The following is a 22889-nucleotide window of genomic DNA, read 5'->3' as shown; positions in this document are numbered from 1 at the left end:
TTATCTGCAATGTGGAAGACAAAACAAAGACGGCTATGAATAACATACTGACCGAAGTGTCCATTCCGATATTTAGGTCTGCATTTCCATATCCCAGTGTGAATATGTCCTCATCATATATACTAATGCCCTAACACTACTCCAAAGGGTTACAAATTCCATTTAGCTCTGATATCTTCATATATGTTTTCTCCATTTCCAATGAGTTGTGCACTAGTGTTACTATCTTAGAGCCACATTCCAAGCATGTTGCTACAATATGACTGCTCAGAGGAAACAGAAGCATGGAAAGAGCAATTATTTATGGGAACAGTGTATTGTCCAAGGCCATGTGTATTGTCCATGGGAGCAGCTGCAGCTGAGCCGCCTTGATATCCCTCAGAAGTTATGTTCCTCTCCTTCCCCTCCTGTTTGTGGCAGCTGCTGTAATCAGTAGGAGGAACAGGAGGCAGCTTCAGGGGATCACAGGACAGGACTGCTGGGACTTGTGACTACTCGGTGTCTCCTTATGAGCAGGTACTGTACACTCACCTGGATATTCCCATGTTACTTTTTTACCTTTAATTTGCATGTTTAATGTCCTCAGTTGTAAATGTCCTTGGGATTGTGTCATTCTTCCTCTCTCTGTATGCCACTTATAGGGCAGATGTTTAAGGCTTGCATTTTGGAAAGTCTTAAGTTGATGAGTCGCCAAATTTATTGGACTTTTTCTGAAGCGAGACCTTGAAATTGCGCCATAATTCTGCTGTAAATGATAAAAAACTGCCGATACTGATGGTTGCCCTGCTCTTTCCTGGTTAATAGTGCAAATTTTGTTAGCTTATTTCAAAAGTGGTAGGACACCTGAAGAGTGGCAAATATGACGTGTGCCAAACTTGCTATTTGGGCTTTGCGAAGTAAATAATGATATGCCAACACTATTAAAGTTAGATGAAGGCAAATTTAATTTCTGGAAGTAAGGGGTTAATATAAAACATACCGTTCTCAGGCAAGTCGTGCGAAGAAAAATAACATGTGATACTTGTCTGCGACGTGCTGTTGCATGGCTATTTTGGAGTAGCTTTTTCTGTAAAAAAAAAAAAAAAAAACCCAGCCGTCTTACTGATGAGTCAAATTTAACTTGCACTGAAGTCTGCGCTAAGTGAGTTGCGTGCTACTTTCAACCAGATCTATCACATTTGAAAACATTTTAGTCCTGATATAATACCATAGGAAATGATTAGATGCGCTATCGCAGTGCAGCACTATGATCTCAGTGTCACACGACACGTCACCGTGTAGCTCTTGCCTAAGTAACTGGTACAAAATTCTTACCCAGGTAAAGATTTTGGGATTTTAAGTTGGTATAGTGTTCATTTGCCGGCACTGGCAGCTAGAAGGATAAGCCCTGGTTCGGATTTTTTTATTTTAGCTTGGTATAGTGTTCATTTAGGCTAGGTTCACATTTGCGTTTAGGATGGCAGCCTTCTTCCTCCCTGAAGCTCCGCCTATGCTCCGCCTACTTCTGCATGCGTCCAGCATTTCTCTGCGTACCTATCTTTAACATTGGGTACACAAGGACATGCGTTGGAAGCGTCCGCAAGCGGCGACTTGACATTTGCGGCGACCACAAAAACGCTAAATTTTGCGTTTTCGTGTGGTCACCGCACACATCAAATCGCCGCATGCAATGCATGTCCTTGTGTACCCAATATTAAAGATAGATACGCAGGGAAACGCTGGACACATGCAGAAGTAGGCGGAGCGTAGGCGGAGCTTCAGGGAGGGAGGAAGTAGGCAGCCATCCGCAGCCCTCCTGAATGCAAATGTGAACCTAGCCTTACCGGCACTGGAAGGATGAGTGCCGAACATTGATGCCTATGCACTTGCCAATAAAAAAGCAATATATTTGGTTAATCCCATAATGTATTTTTGGGAAAGACTTTCCTGATATCACACAGTATGAATCCTAGCACTACTCACAGAATGGTATTACAGCTTTTCCTGATGCCAGACTATACAGATTTGTAACCAAACTCTGCCTCTATTATCCTCCGATTCCATTGTGGCAACCATTAAAATAGAATTATAAAGGTTTAACCCTGTATTGATGAATAATCCTTGGTATATGGTGTAACTTTAGCTTAGCATATCCACATGGCAAATGCTGTTTGATTATGTCACAAATACCGAACCCAGTTTTAGAAGTAAATGGACAACATTTAATTTGTAAGTCGGGAATCTTCTTCTCTAAGGCCACGTGCACACGTTCAGTATTTTGTGAGTTTTTTACCTCAGTATTTATAAGCCAAAACCAGGAGTGGATGATAAATACAGAAGTGGTGACATGTTTCTATTAGGCCATGTGCACACGTTCAGTATTTGGTCAGTATTTTACCTCAGCATTTGTAAGCCAAAACCAGGAGTGGATGATAAATACAGAAGTGGTGACGTGTTTCTATTAGGCCATGTGCACACTGTTCAGTATTTGGTCAGTATTTTACCTCAGTATCTGTAAGCCAAAACCAGGAGTGGATGATAAATACAGAAGTGACGACGTGTTTCTATTAGGCCATGTGCACACTGTTCAGTATTTGGTCAGTATTTTACCTCAGTATCTGTAAGCCAAAACCAGGAGTGGGTGATAGAAACACGTCGCCACTTCTGTATTTATCACCCACTCCTGGTTTTGGCTTACAGATACTGAGGTAAAATACTGACCAAATACTGAACAGTGTGCACATGGCCTAATAGAAACACGTCGTCACTTCTGTATTTATCATCCACTCCTGGTTTTGGCTTACAGATACTGAGGTAAAATACTGACCAAATACTGAACAGTGTGCACATGGCCTAATAGAAACACGTCACCACTTCTGTATTTATCATCCACTCCTGGTTTTGGCTTACAAATGCTGAGGTAAAATACTGACCAAATACTGAACGTGTGCACATGGCCTAATAGAAACACGTCGCCACTTCTGTATTTATTAGGCCATGTGCACACGTTCAGTATTTGGTCAGTATTTTACCTCAGTATCTGTAAGCCAAAACCAGGAGTGGATGATAAATACAGAAGTGGCGACGTGTTTCTATTAGGCCATGTGCACACTGTTCAGTATTTGGTCAGTATTTTACCTCAGTATCTGTAAGCCAAAACCAGGAGTGGGTGATAAATACAGAAGTGGTGACGTGTTTCTATTAGGCCATGTGCACACGTTCAGTATTTGGTCAGTATTTTACCTCAGTATCTGTAAGCCAAAACCAGGTGTGGGTGATAAATACAGAAGTGGTGACGTGTTCATATTATACTTTTCCTCTGATTGTTCCACTCAAAAGTTACCGAATTTTTGTGCATATATAAAATGTACAAAACTTTGCTTAATTCTACCTAAAATTGTTTGAATTGGGATGATGGTGTATAGCCCTGTTACCGTAATCTGGAATGCAGATTGTGCCTCAACAATTTCAGAAATTATCAGCATTTAGACACACTTTTTTTGCAGAAAGGTAAAACTTTTATTTTGGCTTTTTTTAACTGTAGTTGTTGTCATTGTTTCATTCTTCATAGTGGGTTTTACATGGTACCATCTGTTTGCACTGCCTACTCGAAGCTCATGGGCCTCAAAGCAAAAGCTCAAGTGGGGGACCCCAAATATTGCAGGTTTTTAATAGTAGTGGTCTTTTCAAATGGGACAAAGGGACCTTCTGGGCCCTCAAGGCTCAATGACCCATATGCAACTTTTTTTTGTTTCTTTCCTTGGGGAAGTGACTGCCTCCCTAGTTGGACAAATATTCCTCCTATCTATCTAAGGCCTCATTCAGACATCTGTTTTTCTAGTCTTGTGTTTTTCTCGGATAGAACAAGTACCCAATACAATCTGTGGGGCTGTTCACAAGTCCATGTGTTTTTTGTTTGTTTGCAGATCTTCTCCTCAAAAAAATGTTTGGGAGAGAAGGCTGTTGAATACTGAATTTCATCTTCTGATCTTTTGGTTCTTCCAGGAGATAAGCTGCTGCCAGAGAAAATGCACTTATGTTTAGCACATGATAGGGAGGGCAGGTATTAGAGATATTTGTTGGCCGAACATATGGTCAATAGCTAAGGTGTATGGAGGATTTTTATAGTTATAAGAAAATATGTTCCTGATTTACTACATGAAGAATGAGCATTTGCTAAATATACATGTCTGCAGTATGGACAGATCGCCTTTAAGATCTCATGCACTACCCAGGTTCATACGATCCCCAATCCTCACAGTTTTAAGCATGCCCTAAAAACACAGTTGTTCAGACTGGCCTATCGCCTCAACGCACTAGCCTAAATATCCCTGTGTGGCTCATTTCAAATTTTTTTTACCATAACCAGGTTCCTCGCATCATGTTCTCGCATGCTTTTTGCAGTTAATGGCCCTCTGTGTCTGTACTGTTACATATTTAGACTGTTAACTGGTTCATGCAGCAACAGGAACACCCGATTCTTACACTAGGGATGGTCCAAACAATAAAAGCAATTGTTACCATCCACCTTTTGTGTCCCCCCTTTTTTCCTCATAGATTGTAAGCTTGCGAGCAGGGCCCTCATTCCTCTTGGTATCTGTTTTGATCTGTGTTTATTGCTATGCTGTAATGTCTATTGTCTGAAGAAGTCCCCTCTGAAATGTAAAGTGCTGCGAAATATGTCGTCGCTATAGAAATAAAATTTTTATTATTATTAATTGTCTCCTTGACGTGACCGTATTATGCCTGGTATTTTGTAGGTCCAAATCTGTTAATTAGAATTGACCTTCTGTAGGTTCCACTTTTGTTTTTTTGTTTTTATAATAAAAGATGATTCTAAATACAGAAAAAAATGCTTTCACTTGGAAGTGACCTAAACCAAGCAATATCAATAAGCTTGGGTCTAAGTGTATTTCATGGCAGCCAAATATCCCTTTTAAAGGAGGGAATAATCATAATTAGAGTTGAGCGACTTTGCTCGGATCAGGTTTTGTGAAACCCGAATGATAAAAAAAATTTAAGTCGGATGAAACTGGTCCGACTAGGGCAAAAAAAATTCGGAGTTTCGTCGAAAACCTGACCCCAATGCAAGTCAATGGGGAATAAAAGTCAGCATTGAGTGGATGAATGATCCCCTTCATGTAGAAATGCCCCATCATGATCCCCTTCTTGTAGTAATATGCCCCATCATGATCCCCTTCTTGTAGTAATATGCCCCATCATGATCCCCTTCATGCAGAAATATGCCCCATCATGATCCTTTTCATGCAGAAATATGCCCCATCATGATCCCCTTCATGTAGTAGTATGCCCCATCATGATCCCCCTTCTTGTAGTAGTATGCCCCATCATGATCCCCCTTCATGTAGTATTATGCCCCATCATGATCCCCCTTCTTGTAGTAATATGCCCCATCATGATCCCCTTCTTGTAGTAATATGCCCCATCATGATCCCCTTCTTGTAGTAATATGCCCCATCATGATCCCCTTCATGTAGTATTATGCCCCATCATGATCCCCTTCATGTAGTATTATGCCCCATCATGATCCCCCTTCTTGTAGTAATATGCCCCATGATGATCCCCTTCATGCAGAAATATGCCCCATGATGATCCCCTTCATGCAGAAATATGCCCCATGATGATCCCCTTCATGCAGAAATATGCCCCATGATGATCCCCTTCATGCAGAAATATGCCCCATGATGATCCCCTTCATGCAGAAATATGCCCCATGATGATCCCCTTCATGCAGAAATATGCCCCATGATGATCCCCTTCATGCAGAAATATGCCCCATGATGATCCCCTTCATGCAGAAATATGCCCCATGATGATCCCCTTCATGCAGAAATATGCCCCATGATGATCCCCTTCATGCAGAAATATGCCCCATGATGATCCCCTTCATGCAGAAATATGCCCCATGATGATCCCCTTCATGCAGAAATATGCCCCATGATGATCCCCTTCATGCAGAAATATGCCCCATGATGATCCCCTTCATGCAGAAATATGCCCCATGATGATCCCCTTCATGCAGAAATATGCCCCATGATGATCCCCTTCATGCAGAAATATGCCCCATGATGATCCCCTTCATGCAGAAATATGCCCCATGATGATCCCCTTCATGCAGAAATATGCCCCATGATGATCCCCTTCATGCAGAAATATGCCCCATGATGATCCCCTTCATGCAGAAATATGCCCCATGATGATCCCCTTCATGCAGAAATATGCCCCATGATGATCCCCTTCATGCAGAAATATGCCCCATGATGATCCCCTTCATGCAGAAATATGCCCCATGATGATCCCCTTCATGCAGAAATATGCCCCATGATGATCCCCTTCATGCAGAAATATGCCCCATGATGATCCCCTTCATGCAGAAATATGCCCCATGATGATCCCCTTCATGCAGAAATATGCCCCATGATGATCCCCTTCATGCAGAAATATGCCCCATGATGATCCCCTTCATGCAGAAATATGCCCCATGATGATCCCCTTCATGCAGAAATATGCCCCATGATGATCCCCTTCATGCAGAAATATGCCCCATGATGATCCCCTTCATGCAGAAATATGCCCCATCATGATCCCCTTCATGCAGAAATATGCCCCATCATGATCCCCTTCATGCAGAAATATGCCCCATCATGATCCCCTTCATGCAGAAATATGCCCCATCATGATCCCCTTCATGCAGAAATATGCCCCATCATGATCCCCTTCATGCAGAAATATGCCCCATCATGATCCCCTTCATGCAGAAATATGCCCCATCATGATCCCCTTCATGCAGAAATATGCCCCATCATGATCCCCTTCATGCAGAAATATGCCCCATCATGATCCCCTTTATGCAGAAATATGCCCCAACATGATCCCCTTCGTGTAGAAATTGCCCATTCCACCACCTCCATCATTGCCTCCTCCCCATCACTGCCCTCTCCCCCACCGGCCACCACCATCGTCGCCCTCTCCCCATCACTCCCAGCTCTGCTACATCTGCAGTGACATGGGGTGGGGAACTTGTGTGTCGGTGGGTAGATGGTCCAGCTCTGAGATTCCCAGGTTATTCCATCAATGCCAGTAACACCAGTTACACAATTGCCTTATTGGGAATTTTTAGGTTTCATCCAGCGGATTCTTTTGTAGTTTCATGATTTACAGTTTCAGGGAGAACTTTGGGCAGAACCACAAGTCCCAGCATGCAGAGAGACAATCACCAAGATGATGGTCTCTGATCTGCAGCTCTCCAGCTATTGCACAACTACAACTCTCGGCATGCTGGAGCATTATTATTCTGCGACTTGTATCACTACAACTCCCAGCAGAATGCGACATATTTTTGCTCTTCAGATGTTGTGCAGCAACTCTCAGTCTGCCCTGAAAACCACAGATATTAGACAGTCTTTTCATGCTGGGACTTGTGGTTCCAACATAAGTTTCATAGGATGCAGCCAAGAAAACATTCACAAAGCCGCTGACTGTCAAGGTTTGCTGGGAGTTGTAGTTGTGTAGTAGCCAAAGAGCAAAAATACTTCAGCATGCTGGGAGTTGTAGTTGTGTAAGAGCAGCTGTCAAGGAATGTTGGGGGTTGTAGTTGTGCAATAGCTGAAGATGAGAAAATTCCACAGCATGCTGAGAGTTGTAGTTCTGCAACTGCTGTGGACACATAGGTCTTAAAGGGGTATGGGCTTACTGATGCTGGTAGTTCTACACCATGATCATCCCCACAGCGCCAGACCCACCCCACCCACGCCACCGGCCTGAGACGTCGCAGTGCAGTGTACACTCGGAGAGAGTAGAGACAGACTGACAGTGACTGACTAGTACGTACTTACCCACCCTGCTCCCTCGCCGCCTTGTGACTCTGCGCCTGGTTGTCCACTCACCGCCTGGAGGCTGGTCCGATCGTCCTGTCCACTCCTGCTGCCTGGCCGTCCGGTCCACAGTCTTCTGCTGCGACTCCAGTCTGCGACCGCTGCCAGCCAGTCCCACGTGGAGCACGCACACTGCTTGGAATAAGGAAGAGCAGCGTGTGACGTCACATGAGGGCGGCGCTGGCTTGGCTGGACCATGATGCTCGGGGGGGGGGAAGGGCCCAGCAGGCAGGCGCTGGTACAGTTTACAAAGCGCAGAGAAGCCTGAACAAAATGTGGGGCCTCAGTGGGCCCGCGGGCCCCCCTAATCGTCTGGGCCCCATACACTTGTAAGGGCTGTCATGCCCTGATGGCGGCCTTGGCTGCACAAAAAGGAATTTCACCATATCAACAAGTAGAAATGATCTGTAGCACTGAAAGATTATCGGTGAAATCAGCGTTGTCCAAACAGCTTGTTCACAATAATTTTTCAGTGTAAATGCAGCTTTAAGGGAACCTGAGGTCACCAAAAACACTGTTTGACCCTATATCTAGAGGGAAAATACTGTTAAAAACCTGTGTAGCCTGCTGGCTGGGAGTGCAGCTACATAGAGAAAATAAAGTTTTAATCACAGTCAAATAACAGTGTAACTGCTCTCTCCGAGCGATTTGGGCAGTGTTGGGGAGAAATTACTGGACCGTTCAGCATACTGGGATGGCTATAATCACGCCTCTGCACTTTGCGCACACGCATTGCAGGCAGGCTGTCACTCAAAGAAAACTGCCACTGAAAGCACCAGGCCGTGATTACAGATGCGCTAACAGTATCCTGAGAGGTACCATAATCACTCACCAGCACCACCCCGGTGACTCGGAGAGCGCCATTACATGGAGATTAAAACGTCACTTTTGCGGCGTAGCTACACTTCAAGTCTACACAAGGTTTTAATGCAGATTAACCTCTTATTTGCAGCTGTCAGTGTCCAACCCATTAAATGGCTTTGAATCCTTTCAATGTATTACAGTCAACCAGAGAATATGGCCTGCAGACAGATGCTCCAGGACACTTGCCCCTCATCAGTACTATTGCTGGGTGAGATGCCTTTCACTATGCATAGAGAATGAGTGTTCCAGAACAAAGATCCATCTTATATAGGCTGTCCTGCAGGCAATGCTACCTACAAGAGCTAGATCTTCTCAAGGAAAACTAGCATTCCTGTAGGTATCTCTACTACTCAACCATTATCCTGCACTGAAATGATGTGTGCAACTACCTAGAGATGGCTGTCTACAGATGTTATCTCTGGTTTGGTTGAAATTACTAGTTTCTAATGTTTCGCGTTTTGTCATTATCAGATTGATAGTTCACGTTAAATACAAAACACTTAGTGATGTGGAAATGGAAAAAACACCTGGCAAGGAAGTTTTCTCTATTCACACATTTCCACTTTGTCCTTATGTTTTGATTATTTGAGCTTATTGGCAGCAGAATGAGGAAATCTGCTGATACAGAAATAACATTGAGACTGTAAGGCAAGTTCCTCATTCTTTGCATGTAAAGCATTAGAAGGAGAGGACTTGTTTTTCTTCTTACCGACATCATTTTGCTCTAAATAAGGGCTCCCGCACATTGCTGTGCTACAGCTTGGAGTTGTTCAAGCCTTCCTCTAGATCAGGGATGTCAAACTGAAGTACAACAGGGACAAAGTCGCTGACCAACCTTGATATTTATTAAACAAAATGTCTGCAATTGAGGAAGTTTTTCCCTTATCAAATATGATGAACATTTTCATATGGAAACAAATTTAAAGGGAGTTGACCCCTGAACAATCCTCCACATGCATGGTATGATTCTACTGAACGCCCTCCCCGGCAAAGTACGGTGACCCCAACACAGTGATTCCCTAACTGTAATCCCCACATAGTGCTCCATACAGTATAATGAGCCCCACATAAAAAAAACCTCTCCTTTAATCGTTCCCCCACTATTCCGTCTCTGCAGTGCATCTTCTGATTCTCTGCACTGCTCTTCACCCCAGGCGCATTGTAATGATGTCATTGTGCTTGCTGCAGGCCAGATTGTGCTGGCATGCCTGAGCTTCACATGTGTGCCCTAGAGGTACAAGACCTCTACTATTTCTTCATGCCTACCATATCCCGACACAGACCAGACCAGACCCGACCCGACACAGACAAGGGCAGCCGTGGCACACAATGCAAACATGCTTTCTTCAGCACTGCTCAAGGTGTGCAGAGGGGCAGTGGAGAAAATCTCTCTTAGCAGAAGACTTCACCCACTATAAGTTCATGCTCAAAACCTATAACTCTGCCCTTCATCTGGTCAAACAATCCTACTTCACCACGCTCATCACCTCACTATCCAACAACCCAAGATGACTTTTTGAAACCTTAAACTCCCTCCTGAAAACTAAAGTACAGGCCCCCATCACCAACCTCAGCGGTGAGGATCTGGCCACTTATTTCCTAGAAAAAAATCAACCACATCCATCAGGATATCTCAGCCCAATCTCCTCGGTGCCTGGATCCCCTTCCCTGCCACACCTCAAGCTCACTAGATATCTTTGAGCCTGTTTCAGAAGAAGAAGTTTCCAAGCTCCTCGCTTCCGCTCGGCCTACAACCTGCAACAGTGACCCCATTCCTTCACAGCTCCTGCAGTCTCTCTCACCAGTGGTCACCACTCACCTGACTAAAATATTTAACCTCTCTGTTTCTTCAGGTATATTTCCCTCCTCATTTAAACATGCCATAATAACCCCTTTACTTAAAATGCCATCCCTGGACCAGAACTGTGGTTCGCCATCCCAGGGCCGTGGGGTACTCGGTACCGGGCCGGGGTCGGCGGGATGTGTCACAGCAGCGGTGACCCGGTCTGTGGCCCTGGGCGCCCAATTAACAGGGGAAGTTTGAATGGTGGAATGTAGTTAATGGAATAGTTTGTGACACCACCTGTGGTGTTCGGCAAGTGAGATGTTGAGCCGACGCTGCGTGCAGATCCTCTGGGGCTGATGGTGTGTTGCAGCCAAGATGGTGAAGCTCCCCACAGGTGGAGCTGTAGCCCCAGGGCAGTGTAGATGTAGAGGAGAGGCACAAGTGGTGTACAAGCTGGTACCCAGATGTAGCGGTGCTGGGTGTGTTGGCGCAAGAATCAATGGAGGACACCAGGGCTTGTAGTTCCAAAGCTTGACTCACAGTCTGTAGTACACACAGGTGCCTGCCTCCGTGCTGTGTCCTCCGGGTCAGGGACTCAATCAACCTCCAGGCCAGATGGAATGCTTCCTTCCAACGCTCCGCCAACATGTGCCTTCCTGAACGTCTCCTCTTATAGCGCCTTTAAGTGTGAAGTACTGAAATACATTGCGTGCCTCCTGACAGATGTTCCCAAGAACTTTACTTGTATGGCAGACAGCTGTAGCCTGCTTTGGGGACTCCTTACTCCTGAGTCCCGGCTCACTATCAAGGTTGCTGTTGTGCCCCCAAGTCTTAGATGGGAGTAGTGCATTTACAGCCCACTACTCCACCGGTGTCTGTGGAAGGACCATTAGTATCCATACAACCTCGGGGACCGGGCCCTGGCCTTGCGCTTAGAACTTCTAGGCAGGGTTCTTCCTCTAACCCACGTCCTCTGTTCCCTTTTACTCCTACGTTCCGTACTAGTCTTTCCTTCTTATGGAAGATCAGGTTTCAGTTCAATGTCTTTCTCCTTCTTTCCTTTCCTGTGCTAGCAGACCCAGGTCACTGAGATCTGCTGCAGCACCTCCTTCCTCCATCCCTCTCTCAGGGATCTCCTCTCCTCACTCCTCTGAGTGACTCTCCGACTGACTGACCGACTGACCTCAAATCCTAACCCTTCCCACTCTTTTTTTGTATTCTAACTCCACCCGCCTCTCAGCACGCTTCGTGTTCCAAGCAGGGAGCCACCAAAGGTGCTCTGCTACACTCCAAGCAGGGAGCCGCAATGTGGCTTTGCTGAACTACCGTGTTGTGTGGGATGCAGGTGTTGGAGCGTGGTCAGGAGCCTCCAACTTACCTGGATGGTGGGGCACCACACCTCAGGATGAGGTGCAATACCTCTGTGGTGACTGAGCCTCAGGGGCGCCACAACTGCACTGCTAACTACAGACCTGTCGCTATCCTTTCCTTCATCTCTAAACTCCTGGAACGCTTGGTCCACTCCCGTCTAATCCACTATCTCTCGGATAACTCTTCTTGACCCCTTACAATCTGGTTTCCGCTAACACTCTACTGAAACTGCCCTCACTAAAGTCTCTAATGATCTAATAACAGCTAAATCGAAAGGTCATTGCTCCCTGCTGATTCCCCTGGATCTCTCTGCCGCATTTGACACTATGGATCACCAGCTCCTCCTCACTATGCTCCGCTCTATAGGCCTCAAGGACACAGCCCTCTCCTGGTTCTCCTCCTACCTCTCTGACCGCTCCTTCACTGTATCTTTTGCCGGCTCCTCATCCTCTCCTCGTCCCCTTACTATCGGGGTCCCACTGGGCTCAGTCCTAGGCCCCCTCCTCTTCTCTCTATACACTGCCCCTATTGGACAAACAATCAGCAGATTTGGGTTCCAGTATCATCTCTATGCTGATGACACCCAATTATACACTTATTCCCCTGACATTACCCCTACCCTAATTCAAAATACCAAGGATTGTCTGTCTGCTGTCTCTAACATCATGTCCTCCCTCTATCTGAAATAAATCTCTCCAAAACTGAACTTCTTGTGTTTCTCCCCTCTACTAACCTCACTCTACCTAACATCAAAATAACCCTGGAGGGTTCAACCATAACTCCCAAGCAGCATGCCCGCTGTCTTGGGGTCATATTCGACACTGAACTTTCCTTTACTCCCTATATCCGATCACTCACTCGCTCCTGTCACCTATGTGGCGCCCCTGAGGGTTCAGTTGCCACAGAGGTACTGCACCTCCTCCTGAGGTGTGGAGCCCCACCATTCAGGTAAGGTGGAGACACCTGACCACACTCCAACACCTGCACCCCACATCACAAAGTAGTGTAGCAAAGCACCTTCGGCTGCTCCCTGCTTGGAGTGTAGCATAGCACCCCTTGGTGGCTCCCTGCTTGGAACACGAAACGTGCTGGGAGGTGGGTGGAGTTGAGTTCACATAAAAGAGCGGGAAGAGTTGAGTCAGTCAGTCTTTCATTCAGTCAATGGGTGAGGATGTAGAAGGACAGAGAGTGAGACAGAGAATATCCCCAGGAGAGGGATGGAAGAAGGAAGTGCAGCAGCAGGCCGCAGTGATCTGGGTCTGCTGGCACAGGAAAGAGACAGAGAAAAGAAGCTTGATTTTTCCATTGGAAAGAAGGATTAGTACGGAACGTGAGGAGAATAACAGAACAAGGACCAGGGTTAGAAGAGAACCCTTTTCAAGTTCAAAGCGCAAGTCCGGGGTCCGGTCCCTGAGGTTGTACGGATACTAATGGTCCTGCAGCAGACACCGGAGGAATAGAAGTAGTGACCACTTTATTCCCACTCAAGACTTGGGGGGCACAACAGTAACATATTAGTGAGCCGGGACTTAGTAGCAAGGAGTCCCCGAAGCAAGCTACAGCTCTGTCTGCCGTACAAGTAGAGTTCTTAGGGACATCTGACAGGAGGCACTCCAGTGTAACTCAGTACTAGGAGTACTTCATTCAAAGGCCCTATAAGAGGAGACGTTCAGAAAAGGCACATACGTTGGCGGAGTGTTGGAATGGAGTACTTCATCATGCCTGGAAGTTGGCTGAGCTCCTGACCCGGAGGACACGGCATGGATGCGGGCACCTGTACCTGCAACAGACTGTGAGTAAAGCTTTGGAACTACATGCCCTGGTGTCCTCCACTTATTCCTGCACCAACCTGCCCAGCACTGCTACATCCCTTGCGCCTTACACTACACCATCTACTTCAGCCCTGCCTGTGGAGGGCTTTACCACCACTGCTGCACCACACCATCTGTCCCAGAGTATCTGCAGCGTCGGCTTACATCTCTTGCCGAACACCACAGGTGGCGTCACGAATCGCTCATCATAAGCACACTGAACATTTCCCTTTTACAATGGGTGCCCAGGGCCACAGGGCGGGTCCCAGCTGCCGTGACATCTCACATTGAAGCTCATCGGGCCCGGTACCGAGTACCCCACAGCCCTGGGTGTGAGGGAGACCCACCTGCATCTTAAAAACATCTCCAGAATCTGACCTTTTCTCACCTTAGAAACTGCTAAGACTCTTACTGCTGCTCATATTCATTCTCGTCTGGACTACTACAACTCTCGTCTGATCTGTCTCCCTCTTACCAAACTTTCTCCTCTCCTCCAATCCATCTTGAATGCGGCAGCCAGGGTCATATTTTTGTCCAGCCGCTTCACCGATGCCTCCAACTTGTGCCAGTCATTACACTGGCTACCTATTCGCTACAGGGTCCAGTATAAACTCATCTCTCTCACCCACAAAGCTCTCCACTGTTCTGCACCACCTTGTATCTCCTCTCTCATTTCTATCACCCTATACGTGCCCTCCGTTCTACAAATGACCTAAGACTAACATCCCCCGTAATCAGAACCTCGCACCTCTGTCTCCAAGACTTCTCTCGTGCTGCTCCAGCTCTCTGGAATGCACTTCCCCAGTCGATCAGTCTGATACCTAGCTCCGACCTATTCAAGCGCACTTTGAAAACCCATCTCTTCAAACAAGCCTACCACATCAACTACTCAGTAAACTAACTTTGCCCTGTTCCCTCCTTCCAAATATTATTCTGAATCTGCACCCTACTATTCCTCTGTCTCCACACCCTCCATGCACACGATAACTACACTTGATAATTGACTATTGCACTTAAACACACGGGCTGATGACCGGATCATGCAGCTTTATATGGAAATTCCTATTATAATTGCCAGACCTGAATTAACAAGCACTTTTCACCTACTGTGTCCCCCCCCATTTCCTTGTAGATTGTAAGCTTGTGAGCAGGGACCTCACTCCTAATGTCACTGTTTAAATTGTCTTAACTTGTGCTGAATTTGTCTGTACATGTCCCTGCTTAATTGTAAAGTGCTGCGGAATATGTTGGCGCTATATAAATAAAAATTATTATTCTGTGAAGATCCTCATTTTTTTTTTTTTCTTGTTATAAGATTATATTATGTGCAATGCTACATTGAATTTCATATGTACTGTTATATCTTAGAGGAAACCATCGCTGCAACTGAGGAGTCCAAGGAACCAGTGTAGTAAAATGCAGGTGTTGGGTATGTCACCACGGAACAGACGGACCAACAGTTAAAGGGGGGTTTAGTTACAGGGATTAACACTTGCAATATAACAGTGCGAGTATTAAGTGTGAAACAAGCTCTCAACAAATATAAACCTAGTGTAGGGTCGTTAGGCCGGGCTGGGGGGTGGTCCCTCTATATACCGCACAGTGACGTACAGACACAAGATGGAGGCAAGTTTCGGGTGCAACAGGTCCAAGTTTATTCTCTCGCCGTCCACACGATGGCCTCACAGCACACCACAATCCTCTTCAAGGCTCTCCGGTTACAGAATACATCGACATACCGTGCGTTTCACCTTCAACGTATATCTACGCACCGTCTCTTCACACTTAGTGACGCTCTAACAGCTCCGTCACTGTGGCTGCCTTAGGCCTGTCGTAGCTGCTTTTTGTTCTGACCAAGCGTCAGGTATGCCAGATCACCAGTGAGTCCAAATTGTGAGGTTTTCCGCCCTTCTGTTGCAAGCGCTTGGAGACAAAGACTCCACACACAAGCCGTGGTCAAATCACTTTATCTGACGTAATGAAATACAAGGAAACTTTTATACCATTGACAACAATATGTGACTCTATGGAGCTCATTTGGCCCCCACCATCACCTCAGGGTCGTACCTTGTTTACAATGTACCCAGAACATGTTGTTGATCAAGTATGATAACAAGTATAGTTTCCTTGAAGACAGAGACTAATAGTCTACATATGAATAACACATAGCAATAATAGGCAAAAGGCATTTGAAGTCTTAAAGGTAATTAAAGGGATATAAAGCAAACCATTAACTCTTCTATATCAATTTCCCCCTTTTGTAAATGGTATAACCTTTGCCACAGGGTCAGCTGATGTCCACAGAGGAGCTACTGTCTCATGGGTCTAGTACCCATAAGGGGGCTTCCTACCTGCTTCGCCCATCCACCCTCAGTGTGGACACTCACTTTCCCCATCAGCAATGGCTACCTGGGGTCTATGATACACTACAGAAGGTTCAGCCTTAGATTCTTTTTCTATGCATACATTATCCAGTAGCTTAAGTAATACAAATATTAGCGCTTTTACGGCTACATAAAACAATAAGCAAAACAACAACATTTGCATACAAGTCTATATAATGCCCAAAAAAAATCCATCCTGCAAGGCCATTAAACCAATTTGCTGGATTTAGAAAAGAGAATGTGTTACTCCACCAGGAGTCTCTGTTTGCACTGTGTTGTTTTAACCATTGGTCTCTAAGTTCACCTATTTTGTCCATGCTGGCCCTGATCTGGAGATTGCCAGAAGGGTCGATATAACTACAACAGGTAGGACCAATTATCTGACACATTACTCCTTCTTCTGCTGTCAGGTAATCTAGTACTACGATTAATTGTCTCTGTATTGTATTAGTTTCATTAAGAACTTCAAGAATCTGGAAAATCTGATCATCCAGGTAGTCGATAGCTTCCACTAATTTATCCCACATTTGGGTTATGAAGGAGTATATTAGCATACTACTGAATATTTTATTTGTTATCCCCATTTCTACTAGATGCGGCCGACCATTTGGCCGGGGCTTATTGTCTGCAGCCCTTCTATACAAAGTATGAATTGGAACTGCTGCTGTGTCTATTTTACTATGAGGAACTATGAAAGTGGCTGGTGTCAGTTTGGCAAGAGTGCAAACTCCTCTTATGTCTGGGCTCACCCACCTGTAGGCACGATGTCCGCAAACCAAGAATACTCCTTCAGTGAGAACACAAACGTAACCAGGGGTCTGTATACATTGGTATAAACTCAAAAAGTCCTGACATAGGCTTATGGGCACACCAAGTACTATTCATTTGTTTTCCACTTATACCAGATGTACATTTACCCCTTTCTTTCCTTATTATTTTACCCGTAGATGCTTTACATCCGATTATAGCCAGTGAGGCAGATATATCACGGGGCACATCTTTTCCCCAAAACCTAGATTGAGTCCAAGTCTCATTGTGTATGCAGTGTGGGGTTAATACCTCCCATGGCTCCAGAGGTAAGGCTAAGTACGGCATAGTCCTCGCAGATTCAGGGCTGTGTGTACAGATCCAACAGTCCTTCGGTTTCTGTCCTTCCATGTCCTTTATATGAAGAGCATGATGCCGAAAAAGTTTGTTGTCCCAGTCAGCATTTAAGAGTTTATCCTGTCTCTGTAGAGTTCAGTAATCCTGTCACTGCCAGCAAGGTGATGAGGACTACAGTCATTCTACTGGTGAAAGGACCTTCTTGCAGTGACTGGCGTGGATCCAGGTGGGTTTTCTCTCAAGTTTTACTGAGGTGGATGTGGTCAGCTGGACTTGGAAGGGGCCGTCAAATCGTGGGTCCAGGCTCCTTCTCACGTGTCTGCGTATAACCACCCAATCACCTGGATTCAGCTGATGCACATCTGCACTGGCATTAGGATCTGGAATGTATGAGAACACATGTTTATGCACCACATTAAGGTTTTCCTGCAAGGCCTGGACGTAGGCTGTCGGAGACGTGTTGCATTTGTAGCACCTGTGGGAAGTACAGACCAGTCTTTGGTGCACTACCAAACAGGACTTCAAAGAGAGACAAGCCTGTCTTTCTATTTGGAGTGTGTCTGCCTGAAAGAGTGTAAGAGGCAAGCACTCTACCCAGCTCTTTCCTGTGTCTGCCATGGCCTTTTGAATTTTCAGTTTGTGTCCCATTTAGTCTTTCCAGTTTCCCACTACTTTGTGGCCTATATGGTGTATGAAATGCTTGCTGTACACCCAGGGCCAGCATGACTTCCCTCATTATTTCTCCCATGGAGTGTGTACCCCTATCGCTTTCTATGGTTTCTGGGACACCATACCTGCAGTTCAGCTCTTTCATCAGTTTGTCTGCAGTCATTTTAGCATTTGCACATTTTACCGGATAGGCTTCCGGCCCACCAGAGAAGATATCTTCACATACTAGGATATTTGCATACACTCCTACCTTGGTAGCTGTATGTCGTCAATCTGCAGTCTCTGAAATGGGTAGAGAGGCCTAGGTGTCGCTTTCTTAGGGACTTTTACTGTTTTACCTGGGTGGTGCTGTGCACAGATGAGGCATGATTGTACAAGTTTCACGGCAGCGTAACTGAAACCAGGAGCGATCCAGAAGGCATCTACCATGGCACACATGTGACTTTTTGAGGTGTGAGTGGGGCCATGTGCTGCTTGCGCCATGATTGGGAACAGGGACTTTGGTGGGCACAATTTATCCTTATTCTCCCATACTCCATTTGAGTTCAGCTCAGCTCCCAGTCTCCCCCGGTGTACCTTCTCTGTTTTGCCACCTTTTGCCGGAGGGATTTCAGGACATCTAGACCCAATGTGGCTGGAATACGCTGCCTCCCCACCACCATCCACTGCTCTCTAGGGCCGCCTTATGCTACTTTAGCAGCCTCGTTCGCCCTTCTGTTGCCTTCTACCTACACGGAGTCACCTTTGTGTGTGCTTTTACCTTGACAATGCCAACCTGGATGGGTAACATAAATGCCTCCATCAATTGTTTCCCCAGCTCTGCATTTTTAATGGGCTTACCGGCTGATGTAAGGAACGCTCTGCTTCTCCAGATAGGGCCATAATCATGGGCTATTCCCCATGCATAATTCGAATCAGTGTAAATATTAGCAATTTTACCTGCAGCGGCTCTACGTGCCTCAGTGAGTGCCTTCCACTCTGCCTCCTGCGCCGACATGTGAGGAGAGAGTGGTTCCGCTCGGATTACCTCATGTGAGAATACTACTGCATATCCAGTGTAGAATCGTCCATCCTGGTGGTATCTGGAGCCATCTACAAAAAGAAAAAAACTCAGTCTGCATTAGGAACAGGTTTTTTTTCATGAATGTGTGCAAAACCAACTGTCTCCTGACTCATCAGTTCTATGCAGTCATGTTCATGCGTCATGTCAAAGTATCCTTCCTCACTCGCTAATACGATCACCAATTCCCCTTTTCTGAATCCACAGGCAGGAGGGTGGCTGGATTCAGAACGTTACCCTCAAAAGATGTAACATACTCCAGGAATTAGTAGAGCACACTCAAGTCGGAGCTGTCTGGCCATAGACAGATGTTTTGGGTTGAACTTGTACGAGTATGGCATGGATGTCATGCGGGGAATAGATTGTCAAAAGAAACGTCAGTGTGATCTCACATGCCTTTCCTAGTAGTAGTAGTGCAGCTGCTTCTACCGCACAGACACTAAGCCTAGGAAAGTGCGTAGATGCTGATATGACCTCGGTAGAGGGAAAATTTTGAATTGCCTGCTTCCTGTCTTCAGTCAGGTGTCTGGTACCTTTGGCCATACAATGTCCCAAAAATGTCACCTTTTGTTTGCAATACTGAGACCTTGCAACCCTTTTCTGACAAAAAAAAAATAGCAAGGAAACTGTAGCTTCCCTGCAGGACCTCTGGTCCAGGCAGAACAGCAAAAAGGTCATCCACGTACTGTAATAGTACAATCAGCGGGTGAGGTGATTGCCACTACTCAGGGATCCCTGCCATTGCTGCTGAATAGATGGCAGGGGATTTCTTTCCCCCTTTTGTGGGAGGACTGTTCAACGATATTGTTCACCTTTTATGAGTAAAGGAAAAAGATACTGACAGGGTGCAAGGGTACAGAGAAAAATGCACCTGCTAAATCAATGACTGTGAAACATTTTGACATTACTGGGATCTGTGACAATATTGTGCGTGTGTTAGGGACGATTGAGGTCACACTCACTGTATCATCATTAATAGCCCTTAAGTCATGAACCATTCTGTAAGTGTCAGCAAACCCTTGAATCCTTTTATTCCTAATGGGATACAAAGTGGTGTCGCAGGGGGAAGCTCATTGCACCAGAACCCCTGCCTTAACATACTCTCTAATATCTCTGCTCAAGGGGTGTTGCTTTAAACAAGGAGGAGTGGTTCCTTTTTTTTTTTTTTTCAATTTAATCATGACCCACATCAGTTTTTCCCTTTGCCCAAACAGTGTCTGGCACCTGTCCCATTTCTAAATCCTCAGGCATTTTGGTGTCAGGTGTTAGTTTCACCACTTTTGTCATATACACCATTGCCGCAATCTTACACAAATGTTTATCTGAGAGGGGACTTGTGACTGTAATACCCTCAGGAGAGTACTGTATGGTGGCCTGGTTCGCACTCAGCACATCTGCTCCCAGTAAATTCATAGGGGTATTGTCACTTGCCCCTCTACCCCCACACATTTCACAATCTCATTAGTAATCATGTCTGGCATTATCAAATCTCTGTGTACCACAGTCCCGGCTGCCCCAGTGTCAATCAAAAATTCTGCCTCTTTCCCTCCCGGCATTGTTATGGTGGTCATCAAGGCAGGACCAGGTCCGGAGGGGACAAGAACAGGGTACACATTTGTCACTGGGTTGCCAGTTTCCTAGTCTGTATGTGAAGGAGGTGGAAGATTGGTCTGCTTACTCTCCTTTACAGGGTTTTTGCAATGGCTGGCATAGTGCCCATTCTCGCCACAATTCCAGCACCTCACTGTTTCTATGTCCTTAAGTCCCTTATTACGTCTCCACTGTTTTCCTTGTGTTCCAGCATACATGACAGGTCGTCTTATTGTCCTTGTTTGTTCAACTCCTTTAGCTACCATAAGTAGGTCTTTCGGATCTACATATCTCCATTCAGAAGCAACAAAATTGACAGTGTGTAAGGCTAAAAAGTGAATATATACAATTCAAATTCAATTTAATGAAACTCCAAATAGTCATATTTGTTTGTATATAGCCCAACACAATTCAAAAATGGGATACACTGACTATAATATATAAAGAAACAACCGAACAAACAGTGCATAAACATCCAAGATAAATGGAAATAGCATAATACTTTATTGAAGACACAGATAAAAATGGCATGACAGAAGTGACACAAGAAAAACGCACAGGGGTACACAGGATCCCTAGGGTATATCAATATAATAGAATATATCTCTATATCTGATGTACCAATCGACTAGTCATAATGAAGTAAAGGGAAAAATCCCCAGACCGTCAGAAAACCCCAAAGAGGGGGAAATATGGAAATCAAAGTGCCGGCATACTCATACCTAGGGAAACACTGGACCACTGGCGCAAGGAAAGCAACCCAACGTACGTTTCGGAAGCAGCACCGCTTCCTTCCTCAGGGTCTGTGTCATAAAAGACCATCAAGTGTGCTATAAATAGGGGTCTAGATGGGCATAAGCGCCAATCAGGGGAGCGACCCACCACCCACCCACCAGCACACCCGGGCTGACACCGACAATACACGGGGCCCCATGACGTCAGACGCCAGACCACGAGCGGATGGGGTGGAGCTAGGTGCGCGTCACCCGCGCATGCGCAGACCATTACAAAATGGTCGCGGCCATCTTGGATGGGGGCAAAATAGATGGCAAACAAGGAAGTATGGTATCTAACACTATGTGTAATCAAAACAAGTGCCAAGTATCTAAAAATAGGTCACATAGTGGCTATATTGGACATCCATTCATATAAATAAGTATATTAGACATTTTAGATAGATATCAATTAACATAGATGATAGAATCATCGCGCATATACAGATATCGATACACAGTATGCGGCCATCCAAAATAAGGACATACTTAATAAGGAACATACAAAACGTCAGTATATATATATACTGACGTTTTGTATGTTCCTTATTAAGTATGTCCTTATTTTGGATGGCCGCATACTGTGTATCGATATCTGTATATGCGCGATGATTCTATCATCTATGTTAATTGATATCTATCTAAAATGTCTAATATACTTATTTATATGAATGGATGTCCAATATAGCCACTATGTGACCTATATATATATATATATATCATACATCAATTTAATCAAGATTTGCAAACATAGACATTATTATATATATATATATATATATATATATATATATATATATATATATATATGTAGTCCAGTTAGTCTCGATAAGAAATATTATACCAGAAATGATACTTATTACAATGTAAAATAGAGTATTTCAATATTAGTGAATAGTGTATATAATAATCTCAGTCAACCACATTATTACCCCCATATACATAGCTAAATATGCCTATAAATGCATATAAATGCAAATATATACAGCCATATATCAAAATCCACCCATACAAAATGAAGGAGCTAATAACAATGGAGACGCATCTTCATCTTCGTATACAGGAAAATGTCTTCATATTCATTGAAAAGACTCTCATGTATATCCAAAGCCTCCAGAAAATCTTTCAGACCCAAACGACACACAGGAAAATGCCAAGTCTAAAAAACTAAAAATAAAACCATGTTAAAAAAGACACAACCTATGTCACTCCAAAGAGTGTAACAGCACCTAAACGGGGAATACATGAAGGAAAAGGGAAAATAACTGCAGAACTCACAAAAATGGAACAAATGAGAGGCATTCGTTAAGGCCATATGGATGGACTGTTTTCAATTTCTAAATCCATTTAGCTTCTAATTGACTCAGTCTTTTAGAGAGACCCCCACCTCGAATATCAATTTTTAAGGCTTCAATGCCCCGTACCTTGAGTAAGGTAGAGTCACAGTCATGGCGCTCCTTGAAATGTCTGGGTATAGTCCTCAGGGTGGCGGTATCCGTGTGGCCATGAGCCGCCTGAATCCCCAACACGTGTTCCCTGACACGAACCTTAAACTGTCGCGTAGTAAGACCTACATAAATAAGGCCGCAGGGGCACGTAGCAT

General features: G+C 45.0%; 1 protein-coding gene across 2 annotated transcripts in view; it reads left to right on the top strand.

Moving 5' to 3' along the window:
- Positions 1-358: 358 nt before the first annotated feature.
- ARHGAP40 (Rho GTPase activating protein 40) overlaps positions 359-22889 on the top strand; it is a 195717-nt gene continuing 173186 nt past the window's right edge. The window contains exon 1 of one of the 2 annotated variants that reach the window (XM_073555344.1): positions 359-516. In XM_073555344.1, the coding sequence (XP_073411445.1) occupies positions 509-516 (8 nt within the window). In that variant the 5' untranslated portion in view covers positions 359-508. The remainder of the gene's footprint in view (positions 517-22889) is intronic. The other variant, XM_073555345.1, reaches the window with a different exon arrangement.

The sequence above is a fragment of the Dendrobates tinctorius genome, unplaced genomic scaffold (genome assembly GCF_039654945.1).
Source record: "Dendrobates tinctorius isolate UK_male_01 unplaced genomic scaffold, ASM3965494v1 ptg000223l, whole genome shotgun sequence".
Classification (NCBI taxonomy): domain Eukaryota; kingdom Metazoa; phylum Chordata; class Amphibia; order Anura; family Dendrobatidae; genus Dendrobates; species Dendrobates tinctorius.
The sequence above is the reverse complement of the archived record's forward strand: the minus strand, read 5'-3'. Positions and strand labels throughout refer to the sequence as shown.